At 43.7% G+C, this 23,002-nt stretch overlaps 1 protein-coding gene across 7 annotated transcripts in view; it reads right to left on the bottom strand.

The window, feature by feature from the left end:
• Window positions 1–23,002, bottom strand: part of PRKCH (protein kinase C eta) — a 233,293-nt gene that overhangs the window by 54,366 nt on the left and 155,925 nt on the right. For 4 of the 7 annotated variants that reach the window (XR_013396298.1, XM_077941098.1, XM_015143833.3 and 1 more), the window contains exon 10: window positions 10,865–11,019. Coding sequence is in view for 6 of the 7 variants with exons in the window: in XM_077941098.1 (XP_077797224.1) it covers window positions 10,865–11,019 (155 nt within the window). In the remaining variant the exon portion in view is untranslated. Of the gene's footprint in view, window positions 1–1,421; window positions 1,464–3,254; window positions 4,657–10,864; window positions 11,020–23,002 lie in introns of those variants that run through there. The other 3 variants (XM_077941097.1, XM_077941099.1, XM_077941100.1) reach the window with 2 other exon arrangements.

Genomic DNA, 23,002 nt, shown 5'->3' with positions numbered 1-23,002 from the left:
GGTTAGCATTCTGTGTTGTGGAAAGGAAAAAAAAAAGGTTTGGGCCCTCGACCCCCATGACACCCGAATTCATCTGCTCCAGCCCACTGGTTCCTCTGCTGCTCCTTGATCCCCCTGCACACTCTCCCTCCAAGGACTCGGCCTAGAACACTCTTCTCCCAGATGTTCACATGGAGCTGTCTCCTCCCATCCTTAGGTCTTTGTTCATCTGCTCAAATGTCCCTTATCAGAGAAGCTTTTAAAAATCTCTATGTCAAACAGTAAATCTTTGTTCCTGAATTTTATATTGCTCTTACCAAGCTTTTATCCACATGCTGAATCACCCTAACATTCAATATATTTTCTTCTTTTGTCCTACTTTTGTCTTCTTTCTATATTTTGTCCAACTACTTGTGCTAGAAGTTAAGCTCCCTGAGAGGAGGGGGTTTTGTCTGTTTTATTTCCTGTATTTTTCCAGAGCTCACAGCAGTGTCTGGCACACAGTGAGTGCCCAACAACAAAACAATGATTTGTTAACGGAAAGAACAAACACCACAAGCTCGAGGGCAGGACCTGCCTTTATTTTTCTTTTACTCCCTGAGAGCCTGACAAAGCTTTGCGTTGGGTCGACTTTTCATAAACATTTGTTTAACTGTACAATTCAATTACTTTTTACAAATGGTTGTGTTCACTTAATATATAAAGATTAAATGACTGTATTTTTCTTGCTCAGCAAATAAATCCAAGATTGTCTGTAATTATAATGAAGCAATTCGTTGCTTGGTCAATTTGGTGGGAAGAAGAGGAAAACTGGTGGCCTGGTTTCATTAGCTGGTGAAAGCCACTAACACATTTATCAATTAGTTCCAAATAGCCTTCACTGATGAAAAGGCCAAACCCTGATGATGCCAAACCAGGATGAGCATTCTGGTTTAATATATGAAGTACAGAAAAATGATCAAGGTGTCCCAGGGCTTAAATTTCTATCTGTTATAAAGTTGGGTCCTTTGAGAAACTGCATTACTGGGATTACACCCTCAGGATGTTCACCCCACTAATGGTCTGAAAAAGTTCTTGAATCTCCTCTCAAATTAACCATCAAACATCTGCTTTAATACCAGAAGGCGTAAACTCAAAATGAGGTCAACTGCTTCCCCTAAACATTAGAAACTGTTGAAATTGAAACAAAATGCCAGAGTCTAGTCTTCAGGTTGTACCAACTGTCACATATGCCCTAGGACTTCCTAAAAAAATTATCTCAAGGGTTTACGGTAAGTACGTGGTAAGTATATCAATCACTTGCCATTTCAAAATATTGTGGAAATACAGAGAAAATGATTTGGTTTCAAAGAAAAGCATGACCAGAGTTAGTTTACTACAGAGACTAGTCTTCAAAAGGTTGATTTTTACAAGCTAAAACTCCAATTTCTATGAAGAATTACCTGTTATTCAGGCAGTGTCTTGAGGATAATTGCTGCCTATGCCTATGGATACAAAGAAATCCCAAATCAGGTGACAGCACATATGCAAAGATAACCTCTTACATTGACATGGCATGTTCCAAAAAGCATTTGCATTTGCACTTCCATCTGATTTGAGTTTTACAAGGACCCTGCTAGGAAGCTGTGTCAATGGCACCCCCACTGTACAGATGGGCCAAAGGGCTAGGGGCATTCAGCAACCTGTCCACATCCCCAGGACCAGGGCTGGGTCTAGCATGCAGGGCTTCTGAAAACCACGTCCAGCATTCTTTCAGTAGGAAGAATACATGCAGCATCACACACATACTTTAAAGTAAGTGATCTTTTTCTACACTTTTATGGAATTATATTTCTAATAGACTGGCACTTTGGGGATACTTACTCTAAATGATGAACATACCAATTGTTTCTATAACCCTGGAGCCAAATTTAGGCAGATTTCTAATGGAGTCTGGTTCCCCAGGGTTCTGTCCTTGACTCGCACTGTTCCATTTAAGAGACTCCTATTGGGTGATCTCATCCAGTCTCGTGGTCTCAACTAACAGCTATGTCCTGATGACTTACAAATATTTAATTTCAGTCCATCCTCTTCACTGAGCTTCAGACTCCTATCCCCCTGCCCACGGAGCATCTCCACTGGAGAATGCCTCAGGTAGCTGTCATACAACCTTTCTAAAACTTCTTCCTCTTTTGCCTAGACTTCTTCCCAGGCACATGATCTCTCCTAGCTAATGGTACTGCCATCCACTCAACCTTCTAGCTAAACACCTGGAAATGATTTCCGGTTTCTTTTTTACCCTGAATCCACCCAAATATTAAGTCCTATCAGCTTTACTTGCTATTATCTCTTATGCCTTTCTCATCAGCTGTACCATCACTGTCTTAGTTCAGGTCCTCATTATCTTGTTACTTGGAACACAGAAACTGCCTCAAAATGAACCTCTCGCCTGCAACCTGGCTGCTACTTACCATGCATATGTCCACACATGCCATGCCCCCTGCCCGCACATAAATGTAAAATATAAGCCCACTCATGTCATAAAACCTGCCGAGAATTCTTCAAAGGTTACCTGCTCCATAAAGCCCAGACTCCCTGGCATGGAATTTGTGTCTGACACGGCAAGTTTTCTATCAAATAATGATTCTCTCCCTTCTTAATAATGGAATGCTGATTTTTAGCTGGAACATGGCCACTTGCAATACTGTATTTCTTGGCCTTCACTGGAGCTAGATGCAGCCATACGATCAAGTTCTGGCCAATTCCATGGTCAGTACTGTGTGGAATTCCAGGAGACCCCTTAAAGGGAGCTGACTCAGTTAGGAGGAACGCCTCTGGCCCTTCTTACTACATGGAACTGGAATAGAGAGATGATTCCTAGTTCTTCAGCAACCATTTAGACAAGGAGGTGACCCTGTCTTCAGCAGAACAGAAAGCACAGAAATCTGGGTTGCAAAATGAATCCATGGAGCTTCCATGGCGGGGCTGGACTACCTACCTCCAGACTCTTCACATGAGAGAGCACTGTTCATCTGGCTTACGCCACTGTCATTTTTATGTTTCCTGTGATAGGCAACGGAGCCAAGTCCTAAGTGACCCAGAATTCAAACATCTCAAGAACAGTAAGTGCTTAACACTTCATTTCTGCTGCCTCCTCTAGCCTGCCCTTTTCCCATGCCTCAAACTTCAGGCTCTAGTGCTACCAAAGTTCCTGCTGTTTTCCACTTTAACTACACATTCACCACACTTCTCTGCTTTGCTCAAACTGGCTCCCCTACCTAAACACCCTCCTTATCTTTGTTTAACTTTTAACTCTTCACACTCAGCTCAGGCCTCACCTCCTCCAGGAAGTTTGCCTGAACATCCATCTCAGGGCAAGTGGCCATTCTCTCTGCTCCTAAAATACCCTGGGCAAGCTCCAGTTTTGGAACCCAGCTGCCATGACTTATTAATGGTTATCTCTCTTACCCCACAGAAAGCGCCTCAAAGCGCAGACATTACATCTACTCATCTTGTATCTACACCTCCTAACGCAACATCTGGCACTAAGTGGCAGCTCAGGAGATACGTTCTGATCTCGACTGGATTTTCCTCACTGCAATGGAGTAAACAGGGTTGAATGCCTCAAAATGTCTTGATTCGCTCTTCATGTCAGCTCTAAGTTGAAGGCTGAAACAAAATTTTCTAGCCATACTTTTGTTTTCCTGGAGATGGAGAGCAAACAGCAGATGAGTCATCCGAAGAGAATATCCACTACGAGAAACAATTTTTGGACGTTTCAGATCTGAAGTTCCTCATCTGTAAAAGAGAGCTTGGCCCTTAGCAACCTTTGAGGTCTCCTCTGGCTCTAATATTTTATAAACCCATTGTTGAGTATAAATGCACAGACCTAGACACAGGGAACTCACTGTAAATAGATGGCTCCTCCAGGGACTGGTAACATGACCGGCCTTACCTAACCTTCAAATAAATTATTTACAAGGAGTGTCTAATAAAATCTTGGAGTGATCAGCTGACTGAACACTGTAGGATAATAAAATGCCAAGTGAGGTAAGATGGGCTTCCTAGACTCCAGCCAGGCTGGCCTGCTCTAAAAACCCCTGACCTTGCCACACTCCTTCCTGTTACTGGGCATCTATCTGCGTTTGCTGTTTCTTCTGTCTCAAATGCTCCTTCCTTCCCTCTTTACTGTGACCTCAGCTCAAGAGTCACTTCCTTATAAAAATCTTCCGTCTTTCCCTAACTGGGTAGAATCACCCTATTCTACGTTCTCATTCATTGCATTGTATTTCTCCTCTTCATAGCACTGGTCATGGTTGCTACTTTTTATTGGTATAATCATTTGATCGACATCTTTCTCCCTCACTGGATCATACCCTCCACTGGCGAGTATTTTTGTTTTTGCTCATCAGTACATCCATATCCTTGGCAGAGGTTTGACGCTCAACAAATACTTGTTAAAAGATCTCCAGAGGCCGTGCAAGGGCGCAGAACAGTGGCTGATGAGTTTCACTATGGGGAAAGGGAAGACTCCATTTGAGGGAAACGCTGAGCTACTCTAATCAGCTGGAAAGCTCTGAGCTCTCCATCATACCCTTGAAGAAGGATCTTGGGAGTCAGGAATGGTGGTCACTTTCTGGTGAGAGTTGAAGAGCAGTCACTGAAGGAGGCCATCATGGCACAGCAAGGCATGACAAGCTAAGTAAGAGAGGAGACAAGCATATGACTAAAAAGCTCAAAGAGCCAGTATCAGTCCCAGGTGACGGCTCACAGCCAAAGTCTGATGTGAAAGTGACTAACATGCTGAGCATTCCCATGGCTGGCATGTACTGAATAAACAAGGACTGTACAAACGACAAATGACAATTTGTAGCAGTCTCTGCGGTATGCAGATCAACAGAGAAGAGACCTACTTCTTGCAGCAGAAGGAGTAACGTTAGCAGATGACAAAGGGAAACCAGAGTTGTTAAATTTTACTTTCATCTTTATCTAAAAAGATTTTCCTCACTGGAATGAGTAGAATGAATACAAATACAGAACTGAATTCCAACAGAGGTGAGGTGACAGTAAGAGCCCAAAATTTCAGGCTCAAATGAAAGACATCTGGGGGACTCAAAGTCTGCTGATAAGAAATACTGAGGAGTAAGAGAGGCCCCAGGAGGTGGGAATCAGAGAGAGATTGCCACAGTTTTCCAGAGGGGAAGAAATGCAGAGAGAGAGAGCGAGCGTACACTAACTCGTGCATGTAAAATCCATCACTGGCCACAATTTTTTGTTTTGTTTGTTTGTTTTTTTGAGACAGGGTCTCACTCTGACACCCAGGCTGGAGTGCAATGGCGCAATTTCAGCTCACTGCAACCTACACCTCCTGGGCTCAAGTGATCCTCCCATCTTAGCCTCCCGAGTAGCTGGGACTACACAGGTGTGCACCACCATGCCCACCTAATTTTTGTATTTTTTATAGAGACAGGGTCTCCTCATGTTGCCCAGGCTGGTCTTGAACTCCTAGACTCAACAGATCTGCCCACCTTGGCCTCACAAAGTGCTGGGATTATAGGCATAGGCCACTGTGCCTGTCCCCAACACACAAATTCATTTGGAAACAGATCACTTGTGAATTCTTAGACCAGGAAGTGATGCTCACAGACAAGGCCACTTGCCAAGCAAGGCTACGCCAAGCTGAGTTATCCGGAGTCAGCGAGGCACCTGTGGACCCTCATGAACCTTGAGAAACAAGAGCTAGATGATGTTGGCAATTGGTATATTCACCGATACCTCAACTATGTTCAGAGACTAGCTTAACAGGGCTTAATCTTGGGAATGAGATTGTTACTCTTCCCAAATTCTGAATTTTTAAAAGAGTCAAATTAAGTAGACATTTTTCTCTCAATTTGAGGAGAAATCAGCAGCTCAAAGTTGAAAAGTTAATGTGCCATGTAATCATGGGAGTAGAACGCAGCATGTTAGGGTTGGCAGTCAGCCTCTGTGGGGCAAAAGCTTCCTCTGTGGGCCACATCTGCAAAATGGGATGGCGAAATACCACGGGAAGCATTTGCAGCTTTTGGGGTAAACACTAATTACCACGCACCCAGCATGCCAACAACTGCATAAGGCACAAAGCAGTCAGACTCACGAGTTGAAAAGCCTGTGCTGGAAAGTGCTATGTGCCCAAGCGTAACATGGTGAGGAGGAAGTGAAATTTAAACTGTGCCCTTCTATAAACTATTCCTCACCCAACATATTTCAGATACAGTATTCCACACTTCGTCAAAAACAGCAAATCAAATGTGTGCTGGCTGGCTTTAGGAGTTTGGGGTTGAAATGTCAACGACAGCTGAGTTTCCCTTTAATACAGTTGATGAAACACGCTGAAAGATGTTTGGTCAATGGGATGCATGCCCCTTTGTTTCCCTAACTTTTTTTTTTTTTTTTTTGAGGCGGAGTCTCACTCTGTCGCCCAGGCTGGAGTGCAGTGGCCGGATCTCAGCTCACTGCAAGCTCCACCTCCCGGGTTAACGCCATTCTCCTGCCTCAGACTCCCGAGTAGCTGGGACTATAGGCGCCCGCCACCTCGCCCGCCTAGTTTTTTGTATTTTTTAGTAGAGACGGGGTTTCACCGTGTTAGCCAGGATGGTCTCGATCTCCTGACCTCGTGATCCGCCCGTCTCGGCCTCCCAAAGTGCTGGGATTACAGGCTTGAGCCACCGCGCCCGGCCTGTTTCCCTAACTTTTCTGTAGGGCTTGACTCTGGAAAAAAGTCAACACCACGAGTAAATTATTCATGAGCGCTGTCTGGCCTCCCAATTGGCCAAGAAGCCCAGGACAAAAGAATGAATAGTCTTTTTTTCCCCTTAGGAGAACTGACTTGGTGACTGCCTCCTTCCCAGCCTACTCTTCTTGGTTTCTGGGCCACAGCAGGTTCCAGACCTTCCAACCAAAGGCAGAGGGGCAGGCCCTTCCCTTGCTGAGTCTCCCAGGAACTGGCCTTTTGTTCCTCCACAAGATACAAGTGAATACATCTGAGAATCAGGGTCACAACACAAGTCGGAACGCGTGCAAACATTACTGGTCTGTGTCCTCTTGCATAGGCACAGGCAGCTAAAGAAGAAATTTATGTCAGAGGAGCCTAAGGTACTACCTTCTGAAGCCTTCTTTAACAGTGACTTGCACATAGTATTATCTTTTATTTGCTGGAAAATAAACACCTCTCTCCCTCCCTTCCCTCAAAGAACCCAAACAAACAAACAACAGCTCTATTTGGATAGGTCAGAGGCATCTTCTGAGGAGATTATTTTTTAGCTCTGATAAAGGGCTTTCTGGGACACGTATGATAAACGAGGCTGTCTGATACTCCCAGGTTTCTCACTGGGCTCTTGTATCAAATCCACACCCTCTGTGACCTAAATGTGCCCTTTACTGTGTGTAAAGCCAAGGACTTGGCTTTCAAAGTCTTATCCTTAAGACTGTGTTCCCAGCCAGTATACTGAATGGAATTAAATTATCCTGTGAAATAAATCCACGGGATAAAAATAGCATTTGAATCTATCCTAATTAAATGTGTTCCCTTCAAAGTCAACCATATCAGTTAGAGCCTGAACATGGGATTCCAGTCCAAGAGTAAATTAAAATCAATTCTCAGAATCGAATCCCAGATACCATGAATTGAAATAAAATTTGTCAAGATGGGGGCTGACACTGCTTCACCAGAAACCACATCAAGTTACAGTGTCTACCCACCCTATTTTGAGACAAATGAGACAAGGAGACTGAGGGGCAGTAACATCCAATGCAGGAAAGCAAGCTCGCCGCTCGGCCCAACTCAAAGCCTCTGAGGATTCAAGAAAACTTGAGATAAGACTGAATTGCTTTTGCCCCCTCTACCTTATTTTCAGGAACTGAAGTGGTCCTATCACCAAAAAGGACTAAGAGGCTGACTCTGTAGTGTACGCTAAATCCTCAAGTCTCCCCTGAGGAGACAGTAGAGCCCAGTGGTTAGGACGATGGTTTGAATTCTGACTTCACTACCAGTTACCAGTCTGGTGATGAAGTCTTTGGAAGACCTAACTATTCATCTGAACAATGTGGATACTATTACTGTTATAAAATAATATTGTTAGAAGAATTAACAGAGGAATGCAAGGGAAGAGCTGCTCCTGTAACAAGTGTTTGTTTTATTGATTTATTGATTGATCAACACACAGGGTCCGCTCTGTCACCCAGGCTGGAATGCAATGGCACAATTACAGCGCACTGCAGCCTCAACCTCCTGGGCTCAAGCAATTCTCCCACCTCAGCCTCCCAAGCAGCTACGACCACAGGTGCTTGCCACCATGCCTGGCTAATTTGTTTAATACATATGTGTATATATATATATTTTTTATAGAGATAGGGGTCTCCTCATGTTGCTCCGGCTGGCCTCAAACTTCCGGGCTCAAGTGATCCTCCCCACTCAGCGTTCCAAAGTGCTGGGACTAGAGGTGTGAGTCACCACACCCAGCCCAAGTGTTCAGTTTAGGTCTTGTTGTTAATATTATTTTGATCTGCAAGAGAAGTCCCTGTCAAGTAGGGGAGTCATTACTTATATGCAGTTTTTAAACTACATGTGGAAACGTCTCTCTTTGGGGCATGCGGAGTGGAGATGGCTGGATTAGCCGCAGAGAGGAGCACAAAAATGGAACTCACTGTCCAGAGTCTGATAGCACAAGGAGGACGCTTAATTCCTTTCACCATCAGAGATCATACCAGCAACCTCCACAAATCATACACTGGGAAGAAAGTGGAGAGTGGGAAAAAAATGCTCTCATCTCCACAGCCTGGTCAAGAAAGCTCAAAACAGGCTGCCTAATCAACCTGCAGCAGCCCCGTGACCTAAGAACGAGCAGAGATCCTGGACTGCATTCAAACAGGTGGCTCCGACTGCCCTTATCCAGGCTGGTTCCCAGCTCTGCACCCTCCTCCCTCCTGCACAGTGCCATGAGGCTGTGATAAATGCACTGTACGAAGTTGAGGTCTGGGGGATCTGCACTGAGAATGAATTAGAGGAAGTGCCTCTGTGGTGCCTGCCACACCTGCTGTGCAGTGCTTGCCTTCCCACTTCACTCCAGCACCAACCACCAGTCCTACTGCATTCTCTCTACGAGACTTACTACTTGTTCTCTTCCTGTTTTGACTCCCACAGTATTTAAGAATATTCACTGTTTTTAAAGCTCTTATAATTTAATAATGATGTCAATACTATCATGAGTTTATGAAAGGAACTGCATTTAACAAGGTTAATAAATAGCAAATTTCAATCAGGAAATCCTTTACTTTGGCATTCATGCCCCTAATATATGAAAATTTTTCTCTAAGGAAAGCAACAATTGCATCTTAAGAGAAAAAGAGTTTATGTGAGCTGGGTGCGGTGGCTCACACTTTAGGAGGCCAAGGTGGGAGGATTGCTTGAGGCCAGGAGTTCAAGACCGACCTAGCCAACATAGTGAGACCCTGTCTTAAAAAAAAAAAAAGAAAAAATAAATAAAACAATAAAAAAGAAAAAAAGAGCATATGTGGCAATTAGGTTATATGATTTAAAGAGTAGAAGGACACTGACAGCAGAAAAAAAAAACCAGGAAAATTTAAGAATAAAAATTGTCGGCCGGGCGCGGTGGCTCAAGCCTGTAATCCCAGCACTTTGGGAGGCCGAGATGGGCGGATCACGAGGTCAGGAGATCGAGACCATCCTGGCTAACACGGTGAAACCCCGTCTCTACTAAAAAATACAAAAAACTAGCCGGGCGCGGTGGCGGGCGCCTGTAGTCCCAGCTACTCCGGAGGCTGAGGCAGGAGAATGGCGTGAACCCGGGAGGCGGAGCTTGCAATGAGCTGAGATCCGGCCACTGCACTCCAGCCTGGGCGGCAGAGCGAGACTCCGTCTCAAAAAAAAAAAAAAAAAAAAAAGAATAAAAATTGTCTAACATTCACTATTACATTTCTCACTGTCTCTGACCTTCTCTCTGACTAAAGTTACATTTGATATCTGTTGAATTCTGAGACTTAACAACATCAAGCAGATTTGGAGCCCATTCAAAGTATGGTATATTATGATCAAAAGATTGTGTGTCACAAAATGGAGAATCAGATAATATTTGGGAGGGGGCTACACACGGAAGATATTATCATGCAGGACACTGCTCACGAGCGGCTCACCTACTTCCTGACTGGTGAGCCATGCTCCACATGACTGTGATTCTTCTTATAGCAACTTAGAGCAGGTTAGCCACACCCTTTAGTTAAGATGTAGATTCTTAAAATGGAATAGAATCATGGTTAAGGGATTCACTTCAAATGTTAAAATGAAAAAAAAGAGAACAACACTGTGTTTAGCATCTTGCAGGGCTTGGCTATGACAGGTCCTTAATAAACTCTGGCTGAACCAATTGATGAATAAATAGTCTCTTCTGAGCCTCTTGGGCCTATTTTATGAATACCAAGTGGGGCAAATTTTAGTTTGGAGGCAGTGTTTATTACTGTCATTCATTTATCCTAATGGATCCTTGGAACCTTTGTGAGGCCTGGGCAACATAGCAAGACCTCTGTCTCTACAAAAAAATTAAAAATTAGCCAGGTGTAGTGGTGCATGCCTGTAGTCCCAGCTATCTACTTGGGAGGCCAAGATGGGAGGACTGCTTAGCCCAGGAGGTCAAGGCTGCAGTGAACCATGATTGCGCCACTGCACTCCAGCTCAGGCTACGGAGTGAGACCTTGCCTCAAAAACAAAAACAAAAACAAAAACAAAAACAAAACTTCTGTGAATTTAATTCCAAAAAAGGTTTCAACTGATTATCATGAGAAGTGGAAGGATGGATCATGCCAGGAGAGTGGAGGAGGCAGCGAATTAGAAGTGAGGGCAGCAACCAAAACTCACCTATAGATGATTCCTTTATCATGGAGGAACATGAGAGCCGAAATGATTTCTGCAGCATAGAAGCGAGCTCGTGCTTCATCAAAACGACGAGACTTCTGAATGTGGAACATCAAGTCACCCCCATTCACAAACTCCATCACAAAAAACAGACGATCCTGGATACAAACACAAGAGAGGGTCCAATGTGGTGTAGCAATTAACCTAGAGCTCCATCAGCATCATATTGCCCAGGGCTGTGGCACAGAGAGGAGACTGTCAAGTGGATGTATTCCAGGAAACATCCTGACCATGGGTCAGAGTGCAGTGCAACAAGTCTGGTGGGATTAGAGCCCTGGGGCGGAGCAGCACCTGGATATCCTGTAGTTAGTTCCACACAGCCTTGAATTGCTACATGAAATCAAAAGTACAGAAGGCATCAGAAACCTTTGATTCGAGTTCCAGCTCTGTTCCTTAAAGGTCAGGTACCTGGAGAGAGAATGTAAATCGAAAGGTATATGCCTTTAATCTGGAACATGTGGGGTTAATTATCCAAAGTAAAGGACACCTAGTAGGTGCTCTAGTTCTCACAAGTGGGCAGAGAACAATCACAGAAAAAGAACACCCCTTTAGACAAGTCAGTCAAACAGATGTGGAGGCCGGGTGCAGTGGCTCATGCCTGTAATCCTAGCAATTTGGGAGTCCTATGTGGGTGGATCCCTTGAGCCCAGGGGTTCAAGACCAGCCTGGACCACATAGTGAGACCTTGTCTGTAGGAAAAAAAAAAAAATTAGGCAGGAGGATCACCTGAGCCTGGGAAGTAAAGGCTGCAATGAGCTGTGGTTGTGCCATGGCACTCCCACCTGGGCGACAGGGGTAAGACTCCTTCCTCCAAAAAAAAAAAAAAAAAGGCAAATGACAGCCTCATGGTAGCATCCACATTGGAAATACCACTCAGTCCTTCAAAAGACTGAGTCAAGAGTGGGAATGTAGAAATGAGCGAGATGCCATCTCCCCTTTAAGTGACTCTCAACCTAGCAGGTAAAGTGGACTCTTAAAATAAAAGTCACTATGGAGTGTACTAAGTACTATGCAAGTGGTGTGAATAAAGTGCTATGGAAATCACGACTGCTTCATGAAAGAAATGTGTAGGTCTCATTTAAAAAGTGATCCAAGATTTATCTAAGTGTAAAACGTTTTGCTTCAAGCACCTCTAAGATCAATGGGTTTCCTCACTCCTTCCTGTGACATTTATGAAATTCCTAATTAGCTGGTGCTGAGTTCAGATGCGAGATCCAATAGACAGTAGAGCAGACACAGCCTCTCCCCATACAGAGTTTGGTGTGAGAAACACATTACTCCAAAAAGAAAAAAAAAAAGTGACACAAGCAAATCGACAAATTCTGGTAAATCCTGTGAAGGAAAAGTGGAGGAAGTGTGACATCTGGTCACCTGCCTGGGGGTCAGACAACGTCTCTGAGCAAGTGAAACGTGAGCTAAGGCCCACAGGATGAGTGCCATTGACTTGGGACCCGTGATACCATTTTGTGGGATTGGAGATTATTTTGTGAGGAAATTGGTATTTTAACCAAAGGATGCAGATATGCATAATCTATCTTTATTTTGAGGGGAGACAGGGTCTTATTCTTTCACCCAAGCTGAAGTGCAGTGGCGCGATCTCGGCTCACTGCAGCCTTGACCTCCAGGACTCAAGCAATCCTCCCACCTCAGCCTCTTGAGTAGTTGGGACTACAGGCATGTGCCACCACGCCCAGCTCATTTTTTTGATTTTTAGTAGAGATGGGGTCTCACTACATTGCCCAGGCTGGGCTCGAACCCCTGAGCTCAAGCAATACTCCCACCTCAACCTCCCCAAGTGCTGGGATTACAGGCGTGAGCCACCACACCCAGTCTTGAACCTGTCTTTATTTGTGGTTGTCAGTGCCACTGGCTTTGCACAGGGTGTTTCCACACATTCACAGCTGAACAATGGGCAAAGCATGGTGCGTGCTCCTGCTCAGCTCCCACTGCATCCCTGGTGTAACCACGCAGATCCCTATCAGAAGGAAGCACGGCTTGTGACCTCATATGCCCTATTTTAACTAACGCTTTAATTAGAAGGAAAAAAAAATCCCCTGAATTTATTAAACACTTCTTTCTGCTAAAAGCGAAGCAAGAATTTAATAGTGAAGAAGGAATGGCAAGATTCACAAAACAAAAACCACCACCACCAAGACAACTCTTCAGGTTGGCCAATCTAAGCCAACAGGCAAACTATGTAAATACAGCAAGCCATCTGACTAAGCTGCTGGCATTCATTTGAGGGTGACTGACAAGGGGAGAGGCAGAATTGGGTGGGACAAGCTTTGATGAGCAATGGCTGTCCTGTATTTTGTAAATGGGAAGGATTAAGGTGGAATTAGCAGGTTAGCAATGGGGTGGGCAGGGGATATACACACACAGGAAACATCCCAAAAAGCTGCATCTGCATAGTAAGTTTTTATGCCAATGCTGTGGCTGTCCATTTGGAGGGATGGCCACAGACGGCCTGAGGTAAAAATTAAGGTGAAAAGCCACCCTGAACCATCTCTGGGCAAGGAGGTCAGTCTTACATGTTTTTGTTAACCAGCCTGTTCATCTTCCTCGTGGATCTGAGTGGCAGTCACATGAATTCCAATTGCTCTGAACACCTGGCTACTGGAACTGGGTCAGTGGGGAAGTGGCCACTCCTTAGGCTGCTATAAGTGGTGCACTTGGCAAGAGTTTTAAGGCAGCCGGCATCGAAAGCCTAAAGTCTAAAAGCCAGGGTGTGGGCTAAATTCCAGATCTGGGGGGAAAAAATCCTGCCCTCTAGGCTTGCTTCAGCCCAGCCCCATCCACAATCCTGGAGGCAGATTCTCAGATAATGCACAGACTCCGGCAGATTCACCTCTGCTACACAGTGAGGGACCTTAAGCTTTAGAATTCCGGAAAGATGGGTTCTGCCGTACCTGTTTCTTTTCATTCAGAGTCTCATTTCTAACCTCCCGTCTGGCACCACCTGGAACACAGGGTGTAATTCACAGCCCTCAGGCTATGAGCAACTCTTGAAGCAGACAGGAGACATAGGCCAGCTGAGACACGACAACAACTTAATGCAGAGTACTGGTCCATCCTATCAAAGACCTCAAATAATGTCACCAGGCATAAAAACAAAGATATGTTTATCAACAAGCAAAATGTTTTTGCTGTGAGGAAACCCTATGTTGACCTGCACTTCTGTTCACTCCATTTACAAATGTTTGCTGCAGAGAGGGAAAGATTTGGCAGCAATTTCTCCAAGATTACTTTTGAAGAGAAGGAGATAAATGACAAAAAAATCTCTAGTGTTTAGAAAAGAAGATGCAGGCCAGGCGCGGTGGTTCATGCCTGTAATCCCAGCACTTTGGGAGGCTGAGGCGGGCGGATCACTTGAGGTCAGAAGTTCAAAACCAGCCTGGCCAATGTGGTGAAACCCTGTCTCTACTAAAAGCACAAAAAAATCAGCTGGGCGTGGTGGCATGCGCCTCTAATTCCAGTTACTCGGAGGCTGAGGCAGGAGAATCACTTGAACCCTGGATGCAGAGGTTGCAGTGAGCTAAGATTGCACCATGCACTCCAGCCTAGGAGACAGAGGAAGACTGTCTCAAAAAAAAAAAAAAAAAAAAGGAAAGAAAAGAAGACCCATACATCATCAGGTGGTGATGGGGTGAGGAGTCATCATCAGAAATAAAATTATATTAAGTATGTCCTATTTTTATTTTTAGTAGAGACGGGATCTCACTACATTGCCCAGGCTGATCTCGAACTCCCTTCGGGCAAGTGTGCAATAAGTGATAGCTGCTGCTGAAGCTGCCGATGCTTGTGCTCTCACGTAGGTATTTTTCAGTTTAAAAAAAGATCATAAATGTGAATGTACAGAGTGATTTTAGTTATAGCCAAAAATGCAGATAGATGCACAGAAAGGACAAAAAAGATGGCTACAGAGTGACAGAAGTCAGTTTTTTTGTTGTGGGATCGGGGGTGACATTTCTTCTTTATACTTTTCAGTATCTTTCAAGGTTTCTATGATGAGTGTGTATTACATGTGCTTCCTCCATGTGTTTCTTATTTTCATCTGAAAGACGGAAGATAAGACATGGGAAAGACACAGTTGTGAGGCTGTTTGAGAGAGCCCTTGTTTAGGCAATGGGAGTTGGAAAGCAGCTACAAAAAGAAACTGTTGCATCCCTGCTGCCCATTATAAGGGAAACGAGTAACCACCCATGTCCCATAATGGCCTTTCTGCTGCCTGAAGTAACCAGGCCATTGGGCTTGTTGGAACGGCATCCACATTGAGAATCGGCTGGCTCTGGTTCGGGTCCCAGCGGCTCCACTTGGAGCCTGGTGCGCAGGCTTTACAGCATATACTACAGATTGCAGAGATCGTCTGTGGTTCCTTTAAGGTTCTGAACAAGACAAATGTTTACTAAACACACACATGGTATGCTAGGGCCTGGGTAAGGACCCAGCCTCCTAAAACTAATACGACTCCACACTGCTCTCAGGAAGCTCACGAACATGCAGGCACAGCATATCACCACAGTGTGTTAAGTGCAGTGGAGGGGAACAGAAGGTGTTATGGGGACACCGAGCAGGGCATCTGAGCAGCCTGGAGGTGGAATTTGGCAGGTGGGGTTTGTGGGGGAAGCTTCTAAGAGGAGCCAATTCCCCAGCCTAGAAGGATGAGGGCATGCAAGTCAGGCTGGAGTGGGGACTGAGGCGGGAGGTGTCAGGAAGACTGTGCCGCTGAAGTGTAAGATGTCAGGCAGATGGGAGGGACTGCAAAGGCAGGCAGGTTGTCAAGCGCTGGAGTGCGTGAGTGTGAGGCTTCGCTGTAACTGTACTGCTATTTTCAAAATGAAATGCAGAAAAAGCAAAAAGCTACTTAGGGGTGCTTTGTTTCACTCCATCTCAGGTCACCCACAAATGAGACGTGCAGGGTCTCAGCTGCCATTAATAAACATGATCACTCACTACTGGTCTGTACTAGAATTATAAGCCCAGTGCCTGGAGTAAAACAGGTGCAGCTATGGTGCTTGGCTTGAAAAAGACTCCAGTAATGTTGGAGCTTGCCACATAGAATAAAACAACATCAGCTACAAAAGCAAATCACTCCAGCAAAATTTTACCCCTTTGGAATTAATTCCAAAGGAGTAAAACTTTTCACATTTAGTGAATGCCCTTTACAAAGCTAAGACCTGTATTTGAAGTTCTGAAAGGAGGCAAAAGAAAACCTCTCACCTACAGCTCTACTCTCAGTCTGTGCTATTTAAGAATTAGTATCACTGATGACTCGACAAACACCAAATCATGCTTCACAAATTCAACTGTGAAGCAACTAGGTGAAGCATTTTTTGGAAATCCTGCATTTAGGGAGGTACTGGAAGATGGATTATGGTTGTAGTGAGTCACTCCTATGGCAGAGAGGAGTTTCCCAAATCCCACTCTAGACAGAGATGGCAAAGATGACTGTTTCAGTATTTAAATCTGTGCATAGAACCATTTTGGTTTTTCTAAAGTCCAGTTTCCTAGAAACTGAGCCTGCACATCTGTACAGCCTTACCTGAGGCTTTTGGTTCTGTCAGGTAAAGTCTGCCCTGACTTGTGTGGTAGGAAATCTCAGGGTCAGGAAACCGGTTTAACATCACTTCTAAAACCCTTTGTCCCTGCTCCTCTCTTTTGTCCCTGATTCAGCCAACCACAAATACAAGTCATTAACATGGGGTGATGAACACCTGTGGGAGTGAAAGCAACTCAGAAATCCCTTTGTCCCATACCCGGTGTGGGAGGCCAAGGAGCTGCTGCCTGGTAAATACAGAATTCCTGTCATCACTTGCTCTGATGACACTGACCTGCTGCAGTCTGGGTCCACTCTCTGTCCTCGCTATCAGTTCAGAACTATTCCTTCCCCAGGCCCAAGGGGCTAAAAATATCCCCTGAATAATGGTTGTCAGTATAAGTAGGGTGCATTCCCTAAGGTTCCCTCATTAAGGGCTGTTGGATAGAAGTTAAAGCTGATGGGCAATTTGTATGAACCAGAGACATAATACCTGGGTGGATGAAAGTGCTATGCCAGGATGATACAAGTGACAAGATAATGCTACCTAAGGAAAGTGACTGGAGAGCAAGCATGGACCAGGGCAAGATCCTGCAGGGTCACTGGGGCAAACATCTTTGGAGGCATCTGTTCAGCTCATGGTGATCCCTTCCTCAGCATTTACCCACTCTCCAGCCCAGCCACATGGGTAAACGCAAGCATCTGTGCACAACCAGTTAGATAGAGCTGCGCCTGTCCAGAGTCTCTTTTCCAGAAAACTGAAACTGAGATAAAAAGCTTTTAATTTAGTCTGGGCTGTGTGCAGGAACTGAGGAAACACGGGTTAGGAAATGGAAACTGCTTTTGCAGTGTAAATGTGGGAAATGCCTAGGTATAACAGAGTGGAGAAAAACTGGGTGGATGGATGAATGGACAGGTGGATGCGTGAAGGAGAAGAATGAAGCAGAAACATAGAGTGAGGCAGAGACAAGAGATCAGGGAGGGTGAGTGAGCCAAGAGCAAAACTGCCAGGGCTCCTCATGTCCTTCTGGTTTCAGATCAGCCGAGACCTGGCCAATTCCTGCCCTTCGGTTGCATGAGACATCCGTTGTACCTCCGAATCTTTATTTTTAGTTTTTTTTTTTTTTGCATAGCCTTAAGTAAGTTTTCTTACTACCTGAAGTAAATTTTCTGCTACCAGGAGAATTTCAGCTAAAATACAATTTTTGCTTTTCTTTTTGAGACAGGGTCTCACTCTGTCACCCAGGCTGGAGGGCAGTGGCAGGATCATGGCTCACTGCAGCGCTGAACTTCTGGGCTTAAGTGATCCTTCCAACCTCAGCCTCCTGTGCAGCTGGGACCACAGGTGTGTGCCACCACACCTGGCAAATTTTTTGTATAGACTGGGTATCTCTGTGTTGCACAGGCTGGTCTTGAACTCCTAGGCTCAATCAATCCTATCTCGGCCTCCCAAAGTGCTGGGATTACAGGTGTGAGCCACCATGCCTGGCACACACACCAATTTTTTTTTTTTTTTATACTTTAAGTTCTAGGGTACATGTGCACAACATGCAGGCTTGTTACATATGTATGCATGTGCCATGTTGGTGTGCTGCACCCATTAACTCATCATTTACATTAGGTAGATCTCCTAAAGCTATCCCTCTCCCCTCCCCCTCCCCACAATAGGACCTGGTGTGTGATGTTCCCCTTCCTGTGTCCAAGTGATCTCATTGTTCAATTCCCACCTATGAGTGAGAACATGCAGTATTTGGTTTTCTGTTCTTGCGATAGTTTGCTGAGAATGATTGTTTCCAGCTGCATCCATGTCCCTACAAAGGACACGAACTCATCCTTTTTAATGGCTGCATAGTATTCCATGGTGTATATGTGCCACCTTTTCTTAATCCAGTCTGTCACTGATGGACATTTGGGTTGATTCTAAGTCTTTGCTATTGTGAATAGTGCCACAATAATGTGTGCATGTGTCTTTATAGCAGCATGACTTATAATCCTTTGGGTATATCCCCAGTAATGGGATGGCTGGGTCAAATGGTATTTCTAGTTCTAGATCCTTGAGGAATCACCACACTGTTTTCCACAATGGTTGAACTAGTTTACAGTCCCACCAATAGTGTAAAAGTGTTCCTATTTCTCCACATCTTCTCCAGCACCTGTTGTTTCCTGATTTTTTAATGATTGCCACTCTAACTGGTGTGAGATGGTATCTCATTGTGGTTTTGATCTGCATTTCTCTGATAGTGAGTGATGATGAGCATTTTTTCATGTCTGTTGGCTGCATAAATGTCTTCTTTTGAGAAGTGTCTGTTAATATCCTTTGCCCACTTTTTGATGGGGTTTTTTTTTTTCTTGTAAATTTGTTTGAGTTCTTTGTAGGTTCTGGATATTAGTCCTTTGTAAGATGAGTAGATTGCAAAAATTTTCTCCCATTCTGTAGGTTGCCTGTTCACTCTGATGGTAGTTTCTTTTGCTGTGCAGAAGTTCTTTAGTTTAATTAGATCCCATTTGTCAATTTTGGCTTTTACTGCTGTTGCTTTTGGTGTTTTAGACATGAAGTCCTTGCCCATGGCTATGTCCTGAATGGTATTACCTAGGTTTTCTTCTAGGATTTTTATGGTTTTAGGTCTAACATTTAAGTCTCTAACCCATCTTGAATTGATTTTCATATAAGGAGTAAGGAAAGGATCCAGTTTCAGCTTTCTACTTATGGCTAGCCAATTTTCCCAGCACCACTTATTAAATAGGGAATCCTTTCCCCATTTCTTGTTTTTGTCAGGTTTGTCAAAGATCAGATGGCTGTAGATGACACACACCAATTTTTAAGGTGTAAGAAGTTTCCTTATTTATTTCTAAATCTGGGATAATAACACCTATAGCTACAGTGATCATGTAAAGATTAAACCAGAAGCCAAGTGCCTCACACAGTGCCAAGCCCAGAAAAGGATCTCAATCAATAGAAGCTATTGGTACCACTACATTATATAAAGAGGAGACTTTGTGCCCAGTGCCCAAGTCCCGGTATGACTAAGAGGAAGCCCAGGGCAGCAGTGACACCTGGACTCTGGGGCCAGGATGCTTGAGGTCCAAGAGCAACTCCTGCTGTGCTATATTTAGCTTCTCTCTGACAAAACTCACATCTGCAAAATGGGGATAATAAGACAACCCAACTCACAGGTTTGTGAGGATTAAATGATTTAAGCTAAGAGCTTCGAATAGTGTCTGGCATACCATAAACGAAATGCTCAAGAGATGTTAGCAACTATTATTATCCTCATCATCATTAGTGCATCTGCTGCAGCTTCAGCCCCCATGGCCAACTGCTACCAGGGCTCCAAAGGGCCTGCTGTATGAGGCATAGGAAGGCCCCTTGGCTGTGGCTGTGGCACACGTGGCAGTGAGCTACGTGCCCTGGGTCTAGAGGTGATGCCTCCCTCATGGACCTCCAAGACTGGCAGAGGTGCACACACACAAGTGGACAGGAATGAAACAGCAGCCGAAACAGCAGCTGCAGTAGCTCCCCCAACCCTCAGTGTGGGACAGGGGTATAGCGGGTCGAAGGAGGTGGAAGGAGTCCTGGCCCAGCTGCTGGGACACAGGGACGTTTCCTGATGCTATATGGTAATGGCCTTGACCGGATAAGGACTTTTCTTTCTGGGAAATGCTTGCTGAGCAAGGGGTTACAAACCTAGATTTGATAACCAAAACATACTAACCAAGGTTTCAGTTCTGATAAGTTTTCTAACACTGATTGGTAATTCATATTTTCTATTTTAAGGGGTTTATAATAATTATTATTGCAAAACAAATGCCCTCCTATGTACTACAAACATATTACTGTAAGCAAGACTTTTTATAGTAGTTATTCTCCCTTTCTATAAAGTTGATTCAATCTCAGAACCAGATTGCAAAAGATTTTTCTCCATTTAAAGTAAAAATCTGTTGTCTCTATGATTTAAAGACTGCATTTGAAGATGTATTATTCCAGAAACCGAGGCAGCAGGAAAGAGTCACCATACTCAGAATTTTCGTGAGGATGCAGATTACCTTTTGGAAATAATTCAAAGATAGACATAACATGTAAGTTATGAAAAATGTAGCTATTGCTTTAAGGCAATGTGAAGCTGGGAGCCACATCTATTCTTACTTACCCAAGCTCTAAGAACTGCCTTGGAGTATATCTATATGAATAACAAGCCCATGCTGTGCGAAAAGCTGCAGAGTGCTACTGACGGCTGGGGGGAAGGAGAAGGAAATCTCCATAACAGATAGCAGTGTTGAACTTCTCCTAAATACCGTTGCTTTATTACTTTTCTCAGACAAAGTCATCTACGGGGTGAGTAGGGAGTTCAAATCAACAGGAAACAGTTACTGACGTCAAAGAGGTCACAGTGGAAAAGCACCCTCATGAGGAAATCTGATTGCACCATGTCTGAACTGGAAACAACTTGAATTTAACCACATTAAGAAAGATTACACAGCCTTCAAGGAAGAAACAATGAGAAGGAGGCTAATGGCTGCATTTTTTTTTGACTTATCATTTTGCACAGCCCAGAAGATGTCAAAGGTTAATTCAATCACCCAGCAACCCCTGTGTCAAGCCCACAGGCAAGACACATCCTGTCTGAGCTCAGAGACTAGTCTTTGGGAAGGTGAAATATGTCCTGAATACAACAAACCCTTAGGGCCTTGCATTTCAAACCTGGAAGGACACACAGCTCTTTTCAAAGACCAAGTGTTTTCCTGGTAATCTGGATGCATTATAGCCATCTCTCATAATGAAACCCGACAAGCCTTACTGGCATATATATACTAGACTACGGAAACAAAGAGGAAATCTAGCTTGCAGTTTAACACACTGTGAAACATCCAGGCCAGGATGTTCTTTAAAGCATAAATAAGCGGTAACATATGATAGGGGGCATAGCAGAGTCACAGCACAAGTCCACCCTTCCTGATGGAACCTCCTTTGGCATTTCTGGTCCACATACAGCTTTCCAGTACCATGGTGTAGGGCTGGGCTGGATCTGTGCACTTGGTCTTGTTCTCCACGGGGGACCTGAAACCCTTGAAGGCAGAGCCCAGATGCTAAGTGAAATATCTTTAATAGCACTAAGCACAGTGCCTTGCCAATTGTGAGGGTTAATAAATGCTTCAGGAGTGAATATAACAGGAACCATTTTTGTCTCCTGGTACAATTAAACTGGCACTTTAGAAGAGCTGGAACAAACTGACAAGATTAGTTTCACCCAACCATTTTACAGAAGCAAAGGGCAAAGAAGTGAAGTACCTTGCCCATAGTTAAAACAGTTTGTAGAAGAGTTAGGTAGGAGAACCAGGTCTGCTGATGCTGTATTTTCCTTTATAAAGCTTTTATTTTTCTACTTATAAAACTAATTATATATCCATAGTTCAAATGTAATTACAAAGTAAATAGATAGAAAATTGAGAAGAAAATAAAGAAAATGAAAATAAAATCACCCTAATCCTGACAATCAGATATAGAAGTCTCAAACTTTTAGCTTCAAAGAACTGGAGATTTCAGGGCAAATAAGAAATTTTCAAGGTAATGTTAACTATATTTAATTTTTCCTTTGTGTCCTAATCATACTTAACATTCTATAGCATGTTTTAAAAACAGAAAGGAAAAAGCAAAAAACATACGCTTCTCTTTTCATTTACATTGCATATTATTTCCTGATATAATTAGTCATCAAGAACATGATTTTTTTTAAACAGTTGCATACTATTCCCAATGCCAGTTCTATGAAGTCCTACAATTAGCTTGACTTCTAATTAGGTTAATGAATATATGAGGACATGATAGCCTTTATGCCATGATAAAGATCATTTTTTTTAGCCTGGTAAAGCAGGCATTTCTGAGTGGAGATGATTGCTAACTGGGCACGGTGTTTTAATTGATTGGGCAATCATTTAGACATCATTAATCTTTAGAGCACCCCCTAGTGGTTGACAAGAACGTCTGAACAAACCTCCTAGTCAAAACTACCCACATTTGAAATACACTAAGAGTCACAAAGAAGATATCCTGGAAGACTATCTACTTTTAAAAAAAGGTTTAGCAACTTAACAAAAGCATCCACAATAGGATTTCTTTAAGTCACCATTTCACATAGTGAAATTTTCTTTATAAAGATTTTGGTTTAAGCATCAAATAGGATATTTAAGGGCTTAGTTTGTTCTAAGGGCCTATAGGATAAAGAGTAAAAATACCATTTCATTTATTTAGATCATTTTTCATGACAGAGATCCCTAAACTGTAAACTTTTAAGACAACCACAATTTCACTTCTCCCTCTGATCTATGTATGAATTTGACACTTTTGCCATGTGGGAAGATACTAGGGTTATAGTTGATTAGACACTTTGTCCAGTTAGAGAAGTAGAGATTATGGCCAAGAATATGCCGTATCTGCCTCAAGGTGATGCCTGGGAATCTACTGGCTGAGAATTCATTTCCTCTCCCCATGTGCAGTGTTGATGCACGGGCTGAAGTTTCCGTGTGGAATGTGCCTTTCACGTGTTATT

Source organism: Macaca mulatta, chromosome 7 (genome assembly GCF_049350105.2).
Source record: "Macaca mulatta isolate MMU2019108-1 chromosome 7, T2T-MMU8v2.0, whole genome shotgun sequence".
Taxonomy (NCBI): Eukaryota; Metazoa; Chordata; class Mammalia; order Primates; family Cercopithecidae; genus Macaca; species Macaca mulatta.
This window is presented reverse-complemented; position numbering and strand designations above follow the sequence as displayed.